Source organism: Salmo salar, chromosome ssa15, assembly GCF_905237065.1.
Source record: "Salmo salar chromosome ssa15, Ssal_v3.1, whole genome shotgun sequence".
Taxonomy (NCBI): Eukaryota; Metazoa; Chordata; class Actinopteri; order Salmoniformes; family Salmonidae; genus Salmo; species Salmo salar.
In genome coordinates, this window is record NC_059456.1 from 97,359,935 (window position 1) to 97,382,916 (window position 22,982).

At 41.9% G+C, this 22,982-nt stretch overlaps 1 protein-coding gene across 2 annotated transcripts in view; it reads right to left on the reverse strand.

Annotated features, from left to right (window-relative positions):
• The window catches only part of LOC106572725 (disco-interacting protein 2 homolog B-A), a 142,600-nt gene that overhangs the window by 15,256 nt on the left and 104,362 nt on the right, over positions 1-22,982 (reverse strand). For both annotated transcript variants that reach the window (XM_045696379.1, XM_045696380.1), the window contains exons 24-34: positions 12,375-12,455; positions 12,015-12,138; positions 11,657-11,778; positions 11,379-11,490; positions 9,563-9,672; positions 5,646-5,776; positions 5,297-5,465; positions 3,997-4,167; positions 3,776-3,837; positions 3,603-3,660; positions 3,003-3,077 (exon numbers count right to left, since the gene is read on the reverse strand). In XM_045696379.1, coding sequence (XP_045552335.1) covers positions 3,003-3,077; positions 3,603-3,660; positions 3,776-3,837; positions 3,997-4,167; positions 5,297-5,465; positions 5,646-5,776; positions 9,563-9,672; positions 11,379-11,490; positions 11,657-11,778; positions 12,015-12,138; positions 12,375-12,455 — 1,215 coding nt within the window. The remainder of the gene's footprint in view (positions 1-3,002; positions 3,078-3,602; positions 3,661-3,775; positions 3,838-3,996; positions 4,168-5,296; positions 5,466-5,645; positions 5,777-9,562; positions 9,673-11,378; positions 11,491-11,656; positions 11,779-12,014; positions 12,139-12,374; positions 12,456-22,982) is intronic.

Consider the following 22,982-nt stretch of genomic DNA (forward strand, 5'->3'; position numbering starts at 1 on the left):
ATTGACTGGTTTTCATCAAGCTGATTACAGGCACTGTAACCAGTGCCTGTAATCTGGTTTAGGTTATTAATCAACCTACCAGGGTGTTTACAAACACTACAGGAACAAGATTATCCTTATGTATCGATCACATTTTTACTAATACTGTAGAACTTTGTTCTAAAGCTGTATATGTACCCATTGGATAAGGTGATCACAATATAGTGGCTATATCCAGGAAAGCCAAAGTTCCAACAGCCAACTTAAAATAGTGTATAAGAGATCATACAAAAGATTTTGCTGTGACTCTTATGTAAATGTTAAAAATATTTGTTGGTCTGATGTGATTAATGAGGAACATCCAGACACTGCACTTGATGCATTTATGAAATTGCTTCTTCCAATTATTGATAAACATACACCTGTTAAGAAACTGACTGTTAGAACTGTTAAGGCTCCATGGATTGATGAGGAATTGAAAAACTGTATGGTTGAAAGAGATGGGGATAAAGGAGTGGCTAATAAGTCTGGCTGTACATCTGACTGGCTTACTTACTGCAAATTGAGAAATTATGTGACTAAACTCAACAAAAAGAAGAATAAACTTTATTATGAAGCCAAGATCAATGATATAAAAAAAATAAGAAAAAAAATATTTGGAGTACTTTAAATGAAATTATGGGCAGAAAGACACCCCTATCTGTCAGATCTTTAATCTGGGCCTAGAGGAAAGTCCTTGTCCTCAGGCCTGGAGGGAAGCCAAAGTAATTCCGCTACCCAAGAGTGGTAAAGCAGCCTTTACTGGTTCTAACAGCTCTTAGCAAACCTTTGGAAAAAAATTGTGTTTGACCAAATACAATGCTATTTCTCTGTAAACAAATTAACAGACTTTCAGCATGCTTATAGAGAAGAGCACTCAACATGTACTGCATGAGACAAATGATGATTAGTTTAAATAAATTGATAATAAGATTGTGGGAGCTGTACTGTTAGATTTCAGTGCAGCCTTTGATATTATTGACCATAACTGGTTGTTGAAAAAACATGTGTTATGGCTTTTCAACCTCTGCCATATCGTGGATTCAGAGCTATCCATCTAATATAACTCAAACGGTTTTCTTTAATGGAAGCGTTTCTAATGTCAAATATGTAAAGTGTGGTGTACCACAGGGCGACACTCTAGGCCCTCTACTCTTTTCTATTTTTACCAATGATCTGCCACTGGCATTAAACAAAGCATGTGTGTCCATGTATGCTGATGATTCAACCATATACGCATCAGCAACCACAGCTAATGAAGTCACTGAAACCCTTAACAAAGAGTTGCAGTCTGTTTTGGAATGGGTGGTCAGTAATAAAGTGGTCCTGAACATCTCTAAAACTAAGAGCATTGTATTTGGTACAAATCATTCCTTAAGTGCTAAACCTCAGCTGAATCTGGTAATGAATGGTGTGGCTGTTGAACAAGTTGAGGAGACTAAATTACTTGGCGTTACCTTAGATTGTAAACTGTCATGGTCAAAACATGTAGATTCAGTGGTTGCAAAGATGGGGAGATGTCCAGCCGTAATAAAGAGATGCTCTGCATTTTTGACACCACACTCCAAAAAGCAAGTCCTGCAGGCTCTAGTTTTGTCTAATCTTGATTATTGTCCAGTCGTGTGGTCTAGTGCTGCAAGGAAATACCTAGTTAAGCTGCAGCTGGCCCAGAACAGAGTGGCACGTTTTGCTCTTCATTGTAATCAGAGGGCTAATATTAATACAATGCATGCTAGTCTCTCTTGGCTAAGAGTTGAGGAAAGACTGACTGCGTCACTTCTTTTTATAAGAAACATGAATGTGTTGAAAATCCCAAACACACTTATCCCACCAGACATGCCACCAGGGGTCTTTTCACAGTCCCCAAGTCCAGAACAAATTCAAGAAAGCGTGCAGTATTATATAGAGCCATTATTGCATGGAACTCCCTTCCATCTCATATTGCTCAAATAAACAGCAAACCTGGTTTCAAAAAACAGATAAAGCAACACCTCACAGCACAATGCCTCTCCCCTATTTGACCTAGATAGTTTGTGTATGTATTGATATGTAGATTGTGTGTGCCTTTTTTTAAATTTATGTAGTTCTGTCCTTTAGCTGTTCTTGTCTAATGATGTTCTGTATTGTTTCATGTTTTGTGTGGACCCCAGGAAGAGTAGCTGCTGCTTTGCAACAGCTAATGGGGATCCTAATAAAATCCCCCAAAAATAACAGGTGGCACACTAAAATGTTTTGCTGGCAATCTGGGGGGGGGGGGTCCACTTCAATCAATTAAATCCATTTCAATCAGTGTAGATGAAGGGGAGGAGACAGTTTAAAGAAGGATTTTTAAGCCTTGAGACAATTGAGACATGGATTGTGTGTGTGTGCCATTCAGAGGGTAAATGGGCAAGAAAAGATTTAAGTGCCTTTGAACAGGGTATGGTAGTAAGTGCCAGAAGCACTGGTTTGTGTGAAGAACTGCAACGCTGCTGGGTTTTTCACACTCAACAGTTTCCTGTGTGAATCAAGAATGGTCCACCACCCAAAGGACATCCAGCCAACTTGACACAACTATGGGAAGCATTGGAGTCAACATGGGCCAGCATCCCTGTGGAACGCTTTCAACACCTTGCAGAGTCCATGCGCTGACAAATTGAGGCTGTTCTGAGGGAAAATGTGTGTGTGGGGGTGCAACTCATGGTTAGGAAGGTGTTCCTAATGTTTAGTATACTCAGTGTATATAGTAACCAGGGGCCCTGAGCCCAGATCTGAAGAAAAGAAGAGACGGTCATTAACCAGGGAGATAAGTGATAGTGAAAGAGAAAGAAAGATAAATATATTGACTAGGTCGTAGTAGAGCAAGGTAATGGGGTTAAATTATTGTAGGAGAAGGAGAAGAAACTCTGTGTAGAAGTCTTCGCTACAATACTCTCACAGCAAACCCCTTTCAGCTTGACCATACATCCCCACCACCTGTTCCTCTGTGTTATCTGCATACTCACCTCTCCTAGATGTGAGTCCCCCAACGGACCCCTGGTCTCTGGGTTCACGATGATCACCCTCACCCCTGGAAGAATCTGCAGACAGGGAGATCAGGTTTAGTAGACAACCCCACGGACACAAGAGGAAGTTTCATTGGAGAGGCAAGAGGTCAAAACACAGTCTAAAGGCGTCCACATACACAGGTTTGGTTTGCTCCCTGCACGACCGTCTGCTTTCATACTCCCTAAACACCTTTGTTTCAAACACGAGAAAAAAAAACCAATATCACTGTTGTTTATCCCTTTTCAGTCACCACGGCAACAACATAGCCTGAAACACTTCCTCAAAATAGTCAGAATTAATCTAAAGATAAATCATGAAATCTGTCATTTTGACATTTTTGCAGACGAGGTCCTAGTCACGCAATTGTACATCTAACTGAGATGTTTGACTTCAGATACCGAACTTCACCTTGCCTCAAGAAAATAAATGTGTGTGCACGAACAGCCAAGAAGTTAAAAACCTGTTGAACACCAAAATGTAATCATAATATATGCGCAAACGGTTTAGACTGGGAAGCATACGGTAAAGCTTCAGTCATCTCAGTGCCATATACTTACAGTGCCTGACTCCATGAGGGGAAGACTCTGTGGGGCTCCTCGCTCCACCAACCTCACCCTGGAAGACACAGACAGACGGACTCCATTCTCTGCAGTGCAGTTATACATGACCATGTGACCTGACCAGGGAAACCCTGGGTAAAACCTTAGTGATGTCCGCTAGCTATCCTCACCTGTCATGGCGGAGGGACTTCATGTCTACATAGACGGTGGAGGGATCTGGTCCAGCTGTACCCTGGCAGAGAAACAGAAAGGGAACTTTGTGATCTAAAAAGTCCAAATGAGTCACCATCGTCGTTGTTTAGATCCAGCTGTGTGTGCGTATGCATGCATGCATATTTTTTGCGGCTCCCTGCGTTTGTATGTGCGTGCCTGTGTGTGCGCTGGGGCCCACCTGCAAGCAGATGGCTAGGTTGACCCTGGATCCAAACGCTGTGCTGACAGCGCGGGGGGAGAGGCCCAGGTCTTTAAACAGCTTGGAGAAGGACTGGGTCAGGGCCAGCCGGGGACGCTCTTCTGCTATCACCACACAGCTCCTCACACAGGACAGGTTCATACCCCGCGCCTGCAGACACACAGGTTAATAATACACACAGGTTAATAATACACACAGGTTAATAATACACACAGGACAGGTTCATACCCCGCGCCTGCAGACACACAGGTTAATAATACACACAGGTTAATAATACACACAGGTTAATAATACACACAGGACAGGTTCATACCCCGCGCCTGCAGACACACAGGTTAATAATACACACAGGTTAATAATACACACAGGTTAATAATACACACAGGACAGGTTCATACCCCGCGCCTGCAGACACACAGGTTAATAATACACACAGGTTAATAATACACACAGGTTAATAATACACACAGGACAGGTTCATACCCCGCGCCTGCAGACACACAGGTTAATAATACACACAGGTTAATAATACACACAGGTTAATAATACACACAGGACAGGTTCATACCCCGCGCCTGCAGACACACAGGTTAATAATACACACAGGTTAATAATACACACAGGTTAATAATACACACAGGTTAATAATACACACAGGTTAATAATACACACAGGTTAATAATACACACAGGACAGGTTCATACCCCGCGCCTGCAGACACACAGGTTAATAATACACACAGGTTAATAATACACACAGGTTAATAATACACACAGGTTAATAATACACACAGGACAGGTTCATACCCCGCGCCTGCAGACAAACAGGTTAATAATACACACAGGTTAATAATACACACAGGTTAATAATACACACAGGTTAATAATACACACAGGTTAATAATACACACAGGACAGGTTCATACCCCGCGCCTGCAGACAAACAGGTTAATAATACACACAGGTTAATAATACACACAGGTTAATAATACACACAGGACAGGTTCATACCCCGCGCCTGCAGACACACAGGTTAATAATACACACAGGTTAATAATACACACAGGTTAATAATACACACAGGTTAATAATACACACAGGGTGGAGACTCCTAGACACTTCCCACCAGCCTCTTCTGGTGTGTGTACAGGATACAGTTGACAGATTTTAGATTCTGGAACCAACACATATCTAGCCATTGGTTAGACTGTGTGTGTGTGTGTGTGTGTGTGTGTGTGTGTGTGTGTGTGTGTGTGTGTGTGTGTGTGTGTGTTCCTCACCTTGAGAGAGTCAGTCTGTGTGCCCAGGCCCTTGGTGCAGAGCTCCATGACAGAGTAGGAACAGAAGGTGTCTCTGATCTTGTACTGGCTCAGGGTGCTCAGCCACAGAGGTAAGGACAGCTCCAACTCCATAGGAGGGATCAGGATGGACTGGTGACCCGAGTACACACTACACACAATATTGGAACTTTCTCTAGTCAATACACAACGTAAAAAGCTGCTGTCACTTTTCTGCTCAATAGAGATCAGCCGCAGTGTCAACAACACTAGATCATAGAGCGACATAGAAGCGGCATAAGGATTATACAAAATGTAGGTGAAATCATGGCAGCCCAGCCATGTCTCTTACCTGGAGAGGCACCACTGTACGAAGCCCAGGCCGCAGTAGGGGTCCAGACAGATGGCTATTTGGCGTGAGGAGTAGAGCTCACACTGCAGCTTGATGGAGCGACACAGTGTACTGACCGCCGAGTGGGACATCTGACACACACACCACAGACAGACAGACAGACAGACAGACAGACAGACAGACAGACAGACAGACAGACAGACAGACAGACGAGAGAGAAACCAGAGACAAGAGAGAAACCAGAGAGAGAGAAACCAGAGAGAGAGAAAGAGACAGAAACAAGACGAGAGAGAGAGAAACCAGAGAGAGAGAGAAAGAGACAGAAACAAGACGAGAGAGAGAGAAACCAGAGAGAGAGAAAGAGACAGAAACAAGACGAGAGAGAGAGAAACCAGAGAGAGAGAGAAAGAGACAGAGATAAACAAGACGAGAGAGAGAGAAACCAGAGAGAGAGAGAGAAAGAGACAGAAACAAGACGAGAGAGAGAGAAACCAGAGAGAGAGAGAAAGAGACAGAAACAAGACGAGAGAGAGAGAAACCAGAGAGAGAGAGAAAGAGACAGAAACAAGACGAGAGAGAGAGAAACCAGAGAGAGAGAGAAAGAGACAGAAACAAGACGAGAGAGAGAGACCAGAGAGAGAGAGAAAGAGACAGAAACAAGACGAGAGAGAGAGAAACCAGAGAGAGAGAGAAAGAGACAGAAACAAGACGAGAGAGAGAGAAACCAGAGAGAGAGAGAAAGAGAGAGATAAACAAGACGAGAGAGAGAAAGAGACAGAAACAAGACGAGAGAGAGAGAAACCAGAGAGAGAGAGAAAGAGACAGAAACAAGACGAGAGAGAGAGACCAGAGAGAGAGAGAAAGAGACAGAAACAAGACGAGAGAGAGAAACCAGAGAGAGAGAGAAAGAGACAGAAACAAGACGAGAGAGAGAGAAACCAGAGAGAGAGAGAAAGAGACAGAAACAAGACGAGAGAGAGAGAAACCAGAGAGAGAGAGAAAGAGACAGAAACAAGACGAGAGAGAGAGAGAAACCAGAGAGAAAGAGACAGAGATAAACAAGACGAGAGAGAGAGAAACCAGAGAGAGAGAGAGAAAGAGACAGAAACAAGACGAGAGAGAGAGAAACCAGAGAGAGAGAGAAAGAGACAGAAACAAGACGAGAGAGAGAGAAACCAGAGAGAGAGAGAAAGAGACAGAAACAAGACGAGAGAGAGAGAAACCAGAGAGAGAGAGAAAGAGACAGAAACAAGACGAGAGAGAGAAACCAGAGAGAGAGAGAAAGAGACAGAAACAAGACGAGAGAGAGAGAAACCAGAGAGAGAGAGAAAGAGACAGAAACAAGACGAGAGAGAGAGAAACCAGAGAGAGAGAGAAAGAGAGAGATAAACAAGACGAGAGAGAGAGAGAAACCAGAGAGAGAGAGAAAGAGACAGAAACAAGACGAGAGAGAGAGAAACCAGAGAGAGAGAAAGAGAGAGATAAACAAGACGAGAGAGAGAGAAACCAGAGAGAGAGAGAAAGAGACAGAGATAAACAAGACGAGAGAGAGAGAAACCAGAGAGAGAGAGAGAGAAAGAGACAGAGATAAACAAGACGAGAGAGAGAGAAACCAGAGAGAGAGAGAGAGAAAGAGACAGAAACAAGACGAGAGAGAGAGAAACCAGAGAGAGAGAGAAAGAGACAGAAACAAGACGAGAGAGAGAGAAACCAGAGAGAGAGAGAAAGAGACAGAAACAAGACGAGAGAGAGAGAAACCAGAGAGAGAGAAAGAGACAGAAACAAGACGAGAGAGAGAGAAACCAGAGAGAGAGAGAAAGAGACAGAAACAAGACGAGAGAGAGAGAAACCAGAGAGAGAGAGAAAGAGACAGAAACAAGACGAGAGAGAGAGAAACCAGAGACAGAGAGAAAGAGACAGAGATAAACAAGACGAGAGAGAGAGAGAAACCAGAGAGAGAGAGAAAGAGACAGAGATAAACAAGACGAGAGAGAGAGAAACCAGAGAGAGAGAGAAAGAGACAGAAACAAGACGAGAGAGAGAGAAACCAGAGAGAAAGAGACAGAGACAGAAACAAGACGAGAGAGAGAAACCAGAGAGAGAGAGAAAGAGACAGAAACAAGACGAGAGAGAGAGAAACCAGAGAGAGAGAGAAAGAGACAGAAACAAGACGAGAGAGAGAGAAACCAGAGAGAGAGAGAAAGAGACAGAAACAAGACGAGAGAGAGAGAAACCAGAGAGAGAGAGAAAGAGACAGAAACAAGACGAGAGAGAGAGAAACCAGAGAGAGAGAGAAAGAGACAGAAACAAGACGAGAGAGAGAGAAACCAGAGAGAGAGAGAAAGAGACAGAAACAAGACGAGAGAGAGAGAAACCAGAGAGAGAGAGAAAGAGAGAGAGAAACAAGACGAGAGAGAGAGAAACCAGAGAGAGAGAGAAAGAGACAGAAACAAGACGAGAGAGAGAGAAACCAGAGAGAGAGAGAAAGAGACAGAAACAAGACGAGAGAGAGAGAAACCAGAGAGAGAGAGAAAGAGACAGAAACAAGACGAGAGAGAGAGAAACCAGAGAGAGAGAGAAAGAGAGAGATAAACAAGACGAGAGAGAGAGAAACCAGAGAGAGAGAGAAAGAGACAGAAACAAGACGAGAGAGAGAGAAACCAGAGAGAGAGAGAAAGAGACAGAAACAAGACGAGAGAGAGAGAAACCAGAGAGAGAGAGAAAGAGACAGAAACAAGACGAGAGAGAGAGAAACCAGAGAGAGAGAGAAAGAGAGAGATAAACAAGACGAGAGAGAGAAACCAGAGAGAGAGAGAAAGAGACAGAAACAAGACGAGAGAGAGAGAAACCAGAGAGAGAGAGAAAGAGACAGAAACAAGACGAGAGAGAGAGAAACCAGAGAGAGAGAGAAAGAGACAGAAACAAGACGAGAGAGAGAGAAACCAGAGAGAGAGAGAAAGAGAGAGATAAACAAGACGAGAGAGAGAGAAACCAGAGAGAGAGAGAAAGAGACAGAAACAAGACGAGAGAGAGAGAAACCAGAGAGAGAGAGAAAGAGACAGAAACAAGACGAGAGAGAGAAACCAGAGAGAGAGAGAAAGAGAGAGATAAACAAGACGAGAGAGAGAGAAACCAGAGAGAGAGAGAAAGAGACAGAAACAAGACGAGAGAGAGAGAAACCAGAGAGAGAGAGAAAGAGACAGAAACAAGACGAGAGAGAGAGAAACCAGAGAGAGAGAGAAAGAGACAGAAACAAGACGAGAGAGAGAGAAACCAGAGAGAGAGAAAGAGAGAGATAAACAAGACGAGAGAGAGAGAAACCAGAGAGAGAGAGAAAGAGACAGAAACAAGACGAGAGAGAGAGAAACCAGAGAGAGAGAGAAAGAGACAGAAACAAGACGAGAGAGAGAGAAACCAGAGAGAGAGAGAAAGAGACAGAAACAAGACGAGAGAGAGAGAAACCAGAGAGAGAGAGAAAGAGACAGAAACAAGACGAGAGAGAGAGAAACCAGAGAGAGAGAGAAAGAGACAGAAACAAGACGAGAGAGAGAGAAACCAGAGAGAGAGAGAAAGAGACAGAAACAAGACAAGAGAGAGAGAAACCAGAGAGAGAGAGAAAGAGACAGAAACAAGACGAGAGAGAGAGAAACCAGAGAGAGAGAGAAAGAGACAGAAACAAGACGAGAGAGAGAGAAACCAGAGAGAGAGAGAAAGAGACAGAAACAAGACGAGAGAGAGAGAAACCAGAGAGAGAGAGAAAGAGACAGAAACAAGACGAGAGAGAGAGAAACCAGAGAGAGAGAGAAAGGAGAGAGAAAAAAAGATGCCTTTTAATATGCAAAAAAATGGCTGTGTGATCATTTCTCCTGAGATGGACTTAGTATCTAGGTGTGTACATACTACAGTAGTGCCCTTACCTTGACCCCGGTCAGCATTCCTGTGGTGGACACACTGAAGTCCAGGTAGGCCAGCATCTCTGCTGTGGGGGGCTTGTAGAGCTGGGGGGGCCGCCTCCTGGGGAGGTCGTCTAGAAAGGACACACAGAGAAGGCAAACAGTCCATCAGAAGGCACATCTCCAATGTATTCATTACACATGAAAGTGACACCCTATGTGGTTCTGGTCCCTGTAGTGTACACTACCCTACATGGCTCTGGTCCCTGTAGTGTACACTACCCTATGTGGTTCTGGTCCCTGTAGTGTACACTACCCTATGTGGCTCTGGTCCCTGTATAGTGTACACTACCCTACATGGCTCTGGTCCCTGTAGTGTACACTACCCTACATGGCTCTGGTCCCTGTAGTGTACACTACCCTATGTGGTTCTGGTCCCTGTAGTGTACACTACCCTATGTGGTTCTGGTCCCTGTAGTGTACACTACCCTACATGGTTCTGGTCCCTGTAGTGTACACTACCCTACATGGCTCTGGTCCCTGTAGTGTACACTACCCTATGTGGCTCTGGTCCCTGTATAGTGTACACTACCCTACATGGCTCTGGTCCCTGTAGTGTACACTACCCTACATGGCTCTGGTCCCTGTAGTGTACACTACCCTACATGGCTCTGGTCCCTGTAGTGTACACTACCCTACATGGCTCTGGTCCCTGTAGTGTACACTACCCTATGTGGTTCTGGTCCCTGTAGTGTACACTACCCTATGTGGTTCTGGTCCCTGTAGTGTACACTACCCTATGTGGTTCTGGTCCCTGTAGTGTACACTACCCTATGTGGTTCTGGTCCCTGTAGTGTACACTACCCTATGTGGTTCTGGTCCCTGTAGTGTACACTACCCTACGTGGCTCTGGTCCCTGTAGTGTACACTACCCTACATGGCTCTGGTCCCTGTATAGTGTACACTACCCTACATGGCTCTGGTCCCTGTATAGTGTACACTACCCTACGTGGCTCTGGTCCCTGTATAGTGTACACTACCCTACATGGCTCTGGTCCCTGTATAGTGTACACTACCCTACATGGCTCTGGTCCCTGTAGTGTACACTACCCTATGTGGTTCTGGTCCCTGTATAGTGTACACTACCCTACATGGCTCTGGTCCCTGTATAGTGTACACTACCCTATGTGGCTCTGGTCCCTGTATAGTGTACACTACCCTATGTGGCTCTGGTCCCTGTATAGTGTACACTACCCTACGTGGCTCTGGTCCCTGTATAGTGTACACTACCCTATGTGGCTCTGGTCCCTGTATAGTGTACACTACCCTACATGGCTCTGGTCCCTGTATAGTGTACACTACCCTACATCGCTCTGGTCCCTGTATAGTGTACACTACCCTATGTGGCTCTGGTCCCTGTATAGTGTACACTACCCTACGTGGCTCTGGTCCCTGCATAGTGTACACTACCCTATGTGGCTCTGGTCCCTGTATAGTGTACACTACCCTACATGGCTCTGGTCCCTGTATAGTGTACACTACCCTACATGGCTCTGGTCCCTGTATAGTGTACACTACCCTACATGGCTCTGGTCCCTGTATAGTGTACACTACCCTATGTGGCTCTGGTCCCTGTATAGTGTACACTACCCTACATGGCTCTGGTCCCTGTATAGTGTACACTACCCTACATGGCTCTGGTCCCTGTATAGTGTACACTACCCTAAGTGGCTCTGGTCCCTGTATAGTGTACACTACCCTACGTGGTTCTGGTCCTAAGTAGTCCACTATCATGTGAAAATCGTGTGTCTTGGGAGTCATTTGGGATTTGCCGCAGTACCTGTGTCTATGATAGTGGGCCAGGTCTTGATGTTGACGCTGGCAGCAGCCTCTCTGGACCGGAGGATCCTCATAAGGGGCTGGGTGGTTAGGATACAGGCAGCTTTACTCACCTGCAACACACACAGACAGACAGAAATTAGATTTTTTCTCCCCCCAAGATCATTTCAGCAGTTACTAAAGTTTTCATACTACAAATATAAGTTTGTATATATTGAGGCATAACATCTTTCATAAAGCGGTTATGTGAAAACATGTTGGTGGCTGTAGTTGACTCACGTCGATGATCATGCGGACGGTGGGCAGGGTAGCAGCCAGGTTCTGGGGGTGAGGGGGCCGCACTGTTACAGGGATCAACCCCGCATACAGACAGCCATAGAACGCAGCTATCAGATCAATGCCTGGGGAGGGAGGGAGGGAGGGAGGGAGGGAGGGAGGGAGGGAGGGAGGGAGGGAGGGAGGGAGGGAGGGAGGGAGGGAGGGAGGGAGGGAGGGAGGGAGGGAGGGAGAGAGGGAGAGAGGGAGGGAGTGTTAACAATAGCATTTAACTGACTATTCTAAGGCAGAGATTGTATAGGTGAGGATGGACAGTATTAGCAGCCTCGTGTGAAGTGTGTGTGTAGGTCATTCAACCCACCAGGGGGGTATAGCAGCACTACGTTGTCCCCAGTGTTGAGGCCTCCTCTCTCCATCAGGGCTGAGGTTATCTTCTCTGCTCTCTTGTGCAGCTGAAGACAAGTGGCTGTGCACACTGCTGCCCCCTGGAGGACGGAGGTGGTAAGAGACACTGCAATATACAGGAAAGCCTAGCAAGTGTGACCAACCAGGGTTCGAACCTGGGTCCTCTGCACACCACAAGACTGTATTAGCCCACTCAGCTAAAGCCTAGGCCAGAGGGGAGCTAACACAACCTCCACACTCATATTTTAAAACGTATAAGAGCATAAGAAATGGGAGTAAAAATGGGAACATCTAAAGAGAGGTGTGACCATCCTACCTTAGCGTTGAGCAGCACATACAGGACGTGGTCAGGGTCACTCTGGGCTCTCCACTGTAGCGCTTCAGACAGGAACTGGTGCTGAAAGAGGGGAGAGTGTGGGTCAGGACTCTGAACTGGTGCTGAAAGAGGGGAGAGTGTGGGTCAGGACTCTGAACTGGTGCTGAAAGAGGGGAGAGTGAGGGTCAGGACTCTGAACTGGTGCTGAAAGAGGGGAGAGTGAGGGTCAGGACTCTGAACTGGTGCTGAAAGAGGGGAGAGTGTGGGTCAGGACTCTGAACTGGTGCTGAAAGAGGGGAGAGTGTGGGTCAGGACTCTGAACTGGTGCTGAAAGAGGGGAGAGTGAGGGTCAGGAATCTGAACTGGTGCTGAAAGAGGGGAGAGTGTGGGTCAGGACTGAACTGGTGCTGAAAGAGGGGAGAGTGTGGGTCAGGACTCTGAACTGGTGCTGAATGAGGGGAGAGTGTGGGTCAGGACTGAACTGGTGCTGAAAGAGGAGAGAGTGTGGGTCAGGACTCTGAACTGGTGCTGAAAGAGGGGAGAGTGTGGGTCAGGACTGAACTGGTGCTGAAAGAGGGGAGAGTGTGGGTCAGGACTGAACTGGTGCTGAAAGAGGGGAGAGTGAGGGTCAGGACTGAACTGGTGCTGAAAGTGGAGAGAGTGTGGGTCAGGACTCTGAACTGGTGCTGAAAGAGGGGAGAGTGTGGGTCAGGACTGAACTGGTGCTGAAAGAGGGGAGAGTGTGGGTCAGGACTCTGAACTGGTGCTGAAAGAGGGGAAAGTGTGGGTCAGGACTCTGAACTGGTGCTGAAAGAGGGGAGAGTGTGGGTCAGGATTCTGAACTGGTGCTGAATGAGGAGAGAGTGTGGGTCAGGACTCTGAACTAGTGCTGAATGAGGAGAGAGTGTGGGTCAGGACTCTGAACTGGTGCTGAAAGAGGGGAGAGTGTGGGTCAGGACTCTGAACTGGTGCTGAATGAGGGAGCCACCAATAAGGGGAGAAGAGAACCAGAGACTAATGGACAGAAACAGGACGGTTGTGGAAGGAGTACAATAGCAGGCTTTAAGCACAGTAAACACACACACACACACACACACACACACACACACACACACACACACACACACACACACACACACACACACACACACACACACACACACACACACACACACACGTATAGTGAGGTTCTGTGTGCTTCGCTGTGTGACTGCACAGCCAGTTCCCTCATTCAACAGGTACACACCATTGATCTGCTCACGGTTACAGGGGTACACACCATTGATCTGCTCACGGTTACAGGGGTACACACCATTGATCTGCTCACGGTTACAGGGGTACACACCATTGATCTGCTCACAGTTACAGTGATGCAGACATAATACACAGTCACTGTCAAGCAGCACATCTGACAGAAGCAGCCTTACTGGGGCAGGTATGTCTGCTAAACTCTTACCATCATGGTGGGCCACATACAGAGCTACATCACCAGAGAGAAAGTAGAGACAGAACAAAGCTTCTGTTATACGTTTGTCATTAGGACTACGGTAAATAAGAAGTAGAGACAGAACAAAGCTTCTGTTATACGTTTGTCATTAGGACTACGGTAAATAAGAAGTAGAGACAGAACAAAGCTTCTGTTATACGTTTGTCATTAGGACTACGGTAAATAAGAAGTAGAGACAGAACAAAGCTTCTGTTATACGTTTGTCATTAGGACTACGGTAAATAAGAAGTAGAGACAGAACAAAGCTTCTGTTATACGTTTGTCATTAGGACTACGGTAAATAAGAAGTAGAGACAGAACAAAGCTTCTGTTATACGTTTGTCATTAGGACTACGGTAAATAAGAAGTAGAGACAGAACAAAGCTTCTGTTATACGTTTGTCATTAGGACTACGGTAAATAAGAAGTAGAGACAGAACAAAGCTTCTGTTATACGTTTGTCATTAGGACTACGGTAAATAAGAAGTAGAGACAGAACAAAGCTTCTGTTATACGTTTGTCATTAGGACTACGGTAAATAAGAAGTAGAGACAGAACAAAGCTTCTGTTATACGTTTGTCATTAGGACTACGGTAAATAAGAAGTAGAGACAGAACAAAGCTTCTGTTATACGTTTGTCATTAGGACTACGGTAAATAAGAAGTAGAGACAGAACAAAGCTTCTGTTATACGTTTGTCATTAGGACTACGGTAAATAAGAAGTAGAGACAGAACAAAGCTTCTGTTATACGTTTGTCATTAGGACTACGGTAAATAAGAAGTAGAGACAGAACAAAGCTTCTGTTATACGTTTGTCATTAGGACTACGGTAAATAAGAAGTAGAGACAGAACAAAGCTTCTGTTATACGTTTGTCATTAGGACTACGGTAAATAAGAAGTAGAGACAGAACAAAGCTTCTGTTATACGTTTGTCATTAGGACTACGGTAAATAAGAAGTAGAGACAGAACAAAGCTTCTGTTATACGTTTGTCATTAGGACTACGGTAAATAAGAAGTAGAGACAGAACAAAGCTTCTGTTATACGTTTGTCATTAGGACTACGGTAAATAAGAAGTAGAGACAGAACAAAGCTTCTGTTATACGTTTGTCATTAGGACTACGGTAAATAAGAAGTAGAGACAGAACAAAGCTTCTGTTATACGTTTGTCATTAGGACTACGGTAAATAAGAAGTAGAGACAGAACAAAGCTTCTGTTATACGTTTGTCATTAGGACTACGGTAAATAAGAAGTAGAGACAGAACAAAGCTTCTGTTATACGTTTGTCATTAGGACTACGGTAAATAAGAAGTAGAGACAGAACAAAGCTTCTGTTATACGTTTGTCATTAGGACTACGGTAAATAAGAAGTAGAGACAGAACAAAGCTTCTGTTATACGTTTGTCATTAGGACTACGGTAAATAAGAAGTAGAGACAGAACAAAGCTTCTGTTATACGTTTGTCATTAGGACTACGGTAAATAAGAAGTAGAGACAGAACAAAGCTTCTGTTATACGTTTGTCATTAGGACTACGGTAAATAAGAAGTAGAGACAGAACAAAGCTTCTGTTATACGTTTGTCATTAGGACTACGGTAAATAAGAAGTAGAGACAGAACAAAGCTTCTGTTATACGTTTGTCATTAGGACTACGGTAAATAAGAAGTAGAGACAGAACAAAGCTTCTGTTATACGTTTGTCATTAGGACTACGGTAAATAAGAAGTAGAGACAGAACAAAGCTTCTGTTATACGTTTGTCATTAGGACTACGGTAAATAAGAAGTAGAGACAGAACAAAGCTTCTGTTATACGTTTGTCATTAGGACTACGGTAAATAAGAAGTAGAGACAGAACAAAGCTTCTGTTATACGTTTGTCATTAGGACTACGGTAAATAAGAAGTAGAGACAGAACAAAGCTTCTGTTATACGTTTGTCATTAGGACTACGGTAAATAAGAAGTAGAGACAGAACAAAGCTTCTGTTATACGTTTGTCATTAGGACTACGGTAAATAAGAAGTAGAGACAGAACAAAGCTTCTGTTATACGTTTGTCATTAGGACTACGGTAAATAAGAAGTAGAGACAGAACAAAGCTTCTGTTATACGTTTGTCATTAGGACTACGGTAAATAAGAAGTAGAGACAGAACAAAGCTTCTGTTATACGTTTGTCATTAGGACTACGGTAAATAAGAAGTAGAGACAGAACAAAGCTTCTGTTATACGTTTGTCATTAGGACTACGGTAAATAAGAAGTAGAGACAGAACAAAGCTTCTGTTATACGTTTGTCATTAGGACTACGGTAAATAAGAAGTAGAGACAGAACAAAGCTTCTGTTATACGTTTGTCATTAGGACTACGGTAAATAAGAAGTAGAGACAGAACAAAGCTTCTGTTATACGTTTGTCATTAGGACTACGGTAAATAAGAAGTAGAGACAGAACAAAGCTTCTGTTATACGTTTGTCATTAGGACTACGGTAAATAAGAAGTAGAGACAGAACAAAGCTTCTGTTATACGTTTGTCATTAGGACTACGGTAAATAAGAAGTAGAGACAGAACAAAGCTTCTGTTATACGTTTGTCATTAGGACTACGGTAAATAAGAAGTAGAGACAGAACAAAGCTTCTGTTATACGTTTGTCATTAGGACTACGGTAAATAAGAAGTAGAGACAGAACAAAGCTTCTGTTATACGTTTGTCATTAGGACTACGGTAAATAAGAAGTAGAGACAGAACAAAGCTTCTGTTATACGTTTGTCATTAGGACTACGGTAAATAAGAAGTAGAGACAGAACAAAGCTTCTGTTATACGTTTGTCATTAGGACTACGGTAAATAAGAAGTAGAGACAGAACAAAGCTTCTGTTATACGTTTGTCATTAGGACTACGGTAAATAAGAAGTAGAGACAGAACAAAGCTTCTGTTATACGTTTGTCATTAGGACTACGGTAAATAAGAAGTAGAGACAGAACAAAGCTTCTGTTATACGTTTGTCATTAGGACTACGGTAAATAAGAAGTAGAGACAGAACAAAGCTTCTGTTATACGTTTGTCATTAGGACTACGGTAAATAAGAAGTAGAGACAGAACAAAGCTTCTGTTATACGTTTGTCATTAGGACTACGGTAAATAAGAAGTAGAGACAGAACAAAGCTTCTGTTATACGTTTGTCATTAGGACTACGGTAAATAAGAAGTAGAGACAGAACAAAGCTTCTGTTATACGTTTGTCATTAGGACTACGGTAAATAAGAAGTAGAGACAGAACAAAGCTTCTGTTATACGTTTGTCATTAGGACTACGGTAAATAAGAAGTAGAGACAGAACAAAGCTTCTGTTATACGTTTGTCATTAGGACTACGGTAAATAAGAAGTAGAGACAGAACAAAGCTTCTGTTATACGTTTGTCATTAGGACTACGGTAAATAAGAAGTAGAGACAGAACAAAGCTTCTGTTATACGTTTGTCATTAGGACTACGGTAAATAAGAAGTAGAGACAGAACAAAGCTTCTGTTATACGTTTGTCATTAGGACTACGGTAAATAAGAAGTAGAGACAGAACAAAGCTTCTGTTATACGTTTGTCATTAGGACTACGGTAAATAAGAAGTAGAGACAGAACAAAGCTTCTGTTATACGTTTGTCATTAGGACTACGGTAAATAAGAAGTAGAGACAGAACAAAGCTTCTGTTATACGTTTGTCATTAGGACTACGGTAAATAAGAAGTAGAGACAGAACAAAGCTTCTGTTATACGTTTGTCATTAGGACTACGGTAAATAAGAAGTAGAGACAGAACAAAGCTTCTGTTATACGTTTGTCATTAGGACTACGGTAAATAAGAAGTAGAGACAGAACAAAGCTTCTGTTATACGTTTGTCATTAGGACTACGGTAAATAAGAAGTAGAGACAGAACAAAGCTTCTGTTATACGTTTGTCATTAGGACTACGGTAAATAAGAAGTAGAGACAGAACAAAGCTTCTGTTATACGTTTGTCATTAGGACTACGGTAAATAAGAAGTAGAGACAGAACAAAGCTTCTGTTATACGTTTGTCATTAGGACTACGGTAAATAAGAAGTAGAGACAGAACAAAGCTTCTGTTATACGTTTGTCATTAGGACTACGGTAAATAAGAAGTAGAGACAGAACAAAGCTTCTGTTATACGTTTGTCATTAGGACTACGGTAAATAAGAAGTAGAGACAGAACAAAGCTTCTGTTATACGTTTGTCATTAGGACTACGGTAAATAAGAAGTAGAGACAGAACAAAGCTTCTGTTATACGTTTGTCATTAGGACTACGGTAAATAAGAAGTAGAGACAGAACAAAGCTTCTGTTATACGTTTGTCATTAGGACTACGGTAAATAAGAAGTAGAGACAGAACAAAGCTTCTGTTATACGTTTGTCATTAGGACTACGGTAAATAAGAAGTAGAGACAGAACAAAGCTTCTGTTATACGTTTGTCATTAGGACTACGGTAAATAAGAAGTAGAGACAGAACAAAGCTTCTGTTATACGTTTGTCATTAGGACTACGGTAAATAAGAAGTAGAGACAGAACAAAGCTTCTGTTATACGTTTGTCATTAGGACTACGGTAAATAAGAAGTAGAGACAGAACAAAGCTTCTGTTATACGTTTGTCATTAGGACTACGGTAAATAAGAAGTAGAGACAGAACAAAGCTTCTGTTATACGTTTGTCATTAGGACTACGGTAAATAAGAAGTAGAGACAGAACAAAGCTTCTGTTATACGTTTGTCATTAGGACTACGGTAAATAAGAAGTAGAGACAGAACAAAGCTTCTGTTATACGTTTGTCATTAGGACTACGGTAAATAAGAAGTAGAGACAGAACAAAGCTTCTGTTATACGTTTGTCATTAGGACTACGGTAAATAAGAAGTAGAGACAGAACAAAGCTTCTGTTATACGTTTGTCATTAGGACTACGGTAAATAAGAAGTAGAGACAGAACAAAGCTTCTGTTATACGTTTGTCATTAGGACTACGGTAAATAAGAAGTAGAGACAGAACAAAGCTTCTGTTATACGTTTGTCATTAGGACTACGGTAAATAAGAAGTAGAGACAGAACAAAGCTTCTGTTATACGTTTGTCATTAGGACTACGGTAAATAAGAAGTAGAGACAGAACAAAGCTTCTGTTATACGTTTGTCATTAGGACTACGGTAAATAAGAAGTAGAGACAGAACAAAGCTTCTGTTATACGTTTGTCATTAGGACTACGGTAAATAAGAAGTAGAGACAGAACAAAGCTTCTGTTATACGTTTGTCATTAGGACTACGGTAAATAAGAAGTAGAGACAGAACAAAGCTTCTGTTATACGTTTGTCATTAGGACTACGGTAAATAAGAAGTAGAGACAGAACAAAGCTTCTGTTATACGTTTGTCATTAGGACTACGGTAAATAAGAAGTAGAGACAGAACAAAGCTTCTGTTATACGTTTGTCATTAGGACTACGGTAAATAAGAAGTAGAGACAGAACAAAGCTTCTGTTATACGTTTGTCATTAGGACTACGGTAAATAAGAAGTAGAGACAGAACAAAGCTTCTGTTATACGTTTGTCATTAGGACTACGGTAAATAAGAAGTAGAGACAGAACAAAGCTTCTGTTATACGTTTGTCATTAGGACTACGGTAAATAAGAAGTAGAGACAGAACAAAGCTTCTGTTATACGTTTGTCATTAGGACTACGGTAAATAAGAAGTAGAGACAGAACAAAGCTTCTGTTATACGTTTGTCATTAGGACTACGGTAAATAAGAAGTAGAGACAGAACAAAGCTTCTGTTATACGTTTGTCATTAGGACTACGGTAAATAAGAAGTAGAGACAGAACAAAGCTTCTGTTATACGTTTGTCATTAGGACTACGGTAAATAAGAAGTAGAGACAGAACAAAGCTTCTGTTATACGTTTGTCATTAGGACTACGGTAAATAAGAAGTAGAGACAGAACAAAGCTTCTGTTATACGTTTGTCATTAGGACTACGGTAAATAAGAAGTAGAGACAGAACAAAGCTTCTGTTATACGTTTGTCATTAGGACTACGGTAAATAAGAAGTAGAGACAGAACAAAGCTTCTGTTATACGTTTGTCATTAGGACTACGGTAAATAAGAAGTAGAGACAGAACAAAGCTTCTGTTATACGTTTGTCATTAGGACTACGGTAAATAAGAAGTAGAGACAGAACAAAGCTTCTGTTATACGTTTGTCATTAGGACTACGGTAAATAAGAAGTAGAGACAGAACAAAGCTTCTGTTATACGTTTGTCATTAGGACTACGGTAAATAAGAAGTAGAGACAGAACAAAGCTTCTGTTATACGTTTGTCATTAGGACTACGGTAAATAAGAAGTAGAGACAGAACAAAGCTTCTGTTATACGTTTGTCATTAGGACTACGGTAAATAAGAAGTAGAGACAGAACAAAGCTTCTGTTATACGTTTGTCATTAGGACTACGGTAAATAAGAAGTAGAGACAGAACAAAGCTTCTGTTATACGTTTGTCATTAGGACTACGGTAAATAAGAAGTAGAGACAGAACAAAGCTTCTGTTATACGTTTGTCATTAGGACTACGGTAAATAAGAAGTAGAGACAGAACAAAGCTTCTGTTATACGTTTGTCATTAGGACTACGGTAAATAAGAAGTAGAGACAGAACAAAGCTTCTGTTATACGTTTGTCATTAGGACTACGGTAAATAAGAAGTAGAGACAGAACAAAGCTTCTGTTATACGTTTGTCATTAGGACTACGGTAAATAAGAAGTAGAGACAGAACAAAGCTTCTGTTATACGTTTGTCATTAGGACTACGGTAAATAAGAAGTAGAGACAGAACAAAGCTTCTGTTATACGTTTGTCATTAGGACTACGGTAAATAAGAAGTAGAGACAGAACAAAGCTTCTGTTATACGTTTGTCATTAGGACTACGGTAAATAAGAAGTAGAGACAGAACAAAGCTTCTGTTATACGTTTGTCATTAGGACTACGGTAAATAAGAAGTAGAGACAGAACAAAGCTTCTGTTATACGTTTGTCATTAGGACTACGGTAAATAAGAAGTAGAGACAGAACAAAGCTTCTGTTATACGTTTGTCATTAGGACTACGGTAAATAAGAAGTAGAGACAGAACAAAGCTTCTGTTATACGTTTGTCATTAGGACTACGGTAAATAAGAAGTAGAGACAGAACAAAGCTTCTGTTATACGTTTGTCATTAGGACTACGGTAAATAAGAAGTAGAGACAGAACAAAGCTTCTGTTATACGTTTGTCATTAGGACTACGGTAAATAAGAAGTAGAGACAGAACAAAGCTTCTGTTATACGTTTGTCATTAGGACTACGGTAAATAAGAAGTAGAGACAGAACAAAGCTTCTGTTATACGTTTGTCATTAGGACTACGGTAAATAAGAAGTAGAGACAGAACAAAGCTTCTGTTATACGTTTGTCATTAGGACTACGGTAAATAAGAAGTAGAGACAGAACAAAGCTTCTGTTATACGTTTGTCATTAGGACTACGGTAAATAAGAAGTAGAGACAGAACAAAGCTTCTGTTATACGTTTGTCATTAGGACTACGGTAAATAAGAAGTAGAGACAGAACAAAGCTTCTGTTATACGTTTGTCATTAGGACTACGGTAAATAAGAAGTAGAGACAGAACAAAGCTTCTGTTATACGTTTGTCATTAGGACTACGGTAAATAAGAAGTAGAGACAGAACAAAGCTTCTGTTATACGTTTGTCATTAGGACTACGGTAAATAAGAAGTAGAGACAGAACAAAGCTTCTGTTATACGTTTGTCATTAGGACTACGGTAAATAAGAAGTAGAGACAGAACAAAGCTTCTGTTATACGTTTGTCATTAGGACTACGGTAAATAAGAAGTAGAGACAGAACAAAGCTTCTGTTATACGTTTGTCATTAGGACTACGGTAAATAAGAAGTAGAGACAGAACAAAGCTTCTGTTATACGTTTGTCATTAGGACTACGGTAAATAAGAAGTAGAGACAGAACAAAGCTTCTGTTATACGTTTGTCATTAGGACTACGGTAAATAAGAAGTAGAGACAGAACAAAGCTTCTGTTATACGTTTGTCATTAGGACTACGGTAAATAAGAAGTAGAGACAGAACAAAGCTTCTGTTATACGTTTGTCATTAGGACTACGGTAAATAAGAAGTAGAGACAGAACAAAGCTTCTGTTATACGTTTGTCATTAGGACTACGGTAAATAAGAAGTAGAGACAGAACAAAGCTTCTGTTATACGTTTGTCATTAGGACTACGGTAAATAAGAAGTAGAGACAGAACAAAGCTTCTGTTATACGTTTGTCATTAGGACTACGGTAAATAAGAAGTAGAGACAGAACAAAGCTTCTGTTATACGTTTGTCATTAGGACTACGGTAAATAAGAAGTAGAGACAGAACAAAGCTTCTGTTATACGTTTGTCATTAGGACTACGGTAAATAAGAAGTAGAGACAGAACAAAGCTTCTGTTATACGTTTGTCATTAGGACTACGGTAAATAAGAAGTAGAGACAGAACAAAGCTTCTGTTATACGTTTGTCATTAGGACTACGGTAAATAAGAAGTAGAGACAGAACAAAGCTTCTGTTATACGTTTGTCATTAGGACTACGGTAAATAAGAAGTAGAGACAGAACAAAGCTTCTGTTATACGTTTGTCATTAGGACTACGGTAAATAAGAAGTAGAGACAGAACAAAGCTTCTGTTATACGTTTGTCATTAGGACTACGGTAAATAAGAAGTAGAGACAGAACAAAGCTTCTGTTATACGTTTGTCATTAGGACTACGGTAAATAAGAAGTAGAGACAGAACAAAGCTTCTGTTATACGTTTGTCATTAGGACTACGGTAAATAAGAAGTAGAGACAGAACAAAGCTTCTGTTATACGTTTGTCATTAGGACTACGGTAAATAAGAAGTAGAGACAGAACAAAGCTTCTGTTATACGTTTGTCATTAGGACTACGGTAAATAAGAAGTAGAGACAGAACAAAGCTTCTGTTATACGTTTGTCATTAGGACTACGGTAAATAAGAAGTAGAGACAGAACAAAGCTTCTG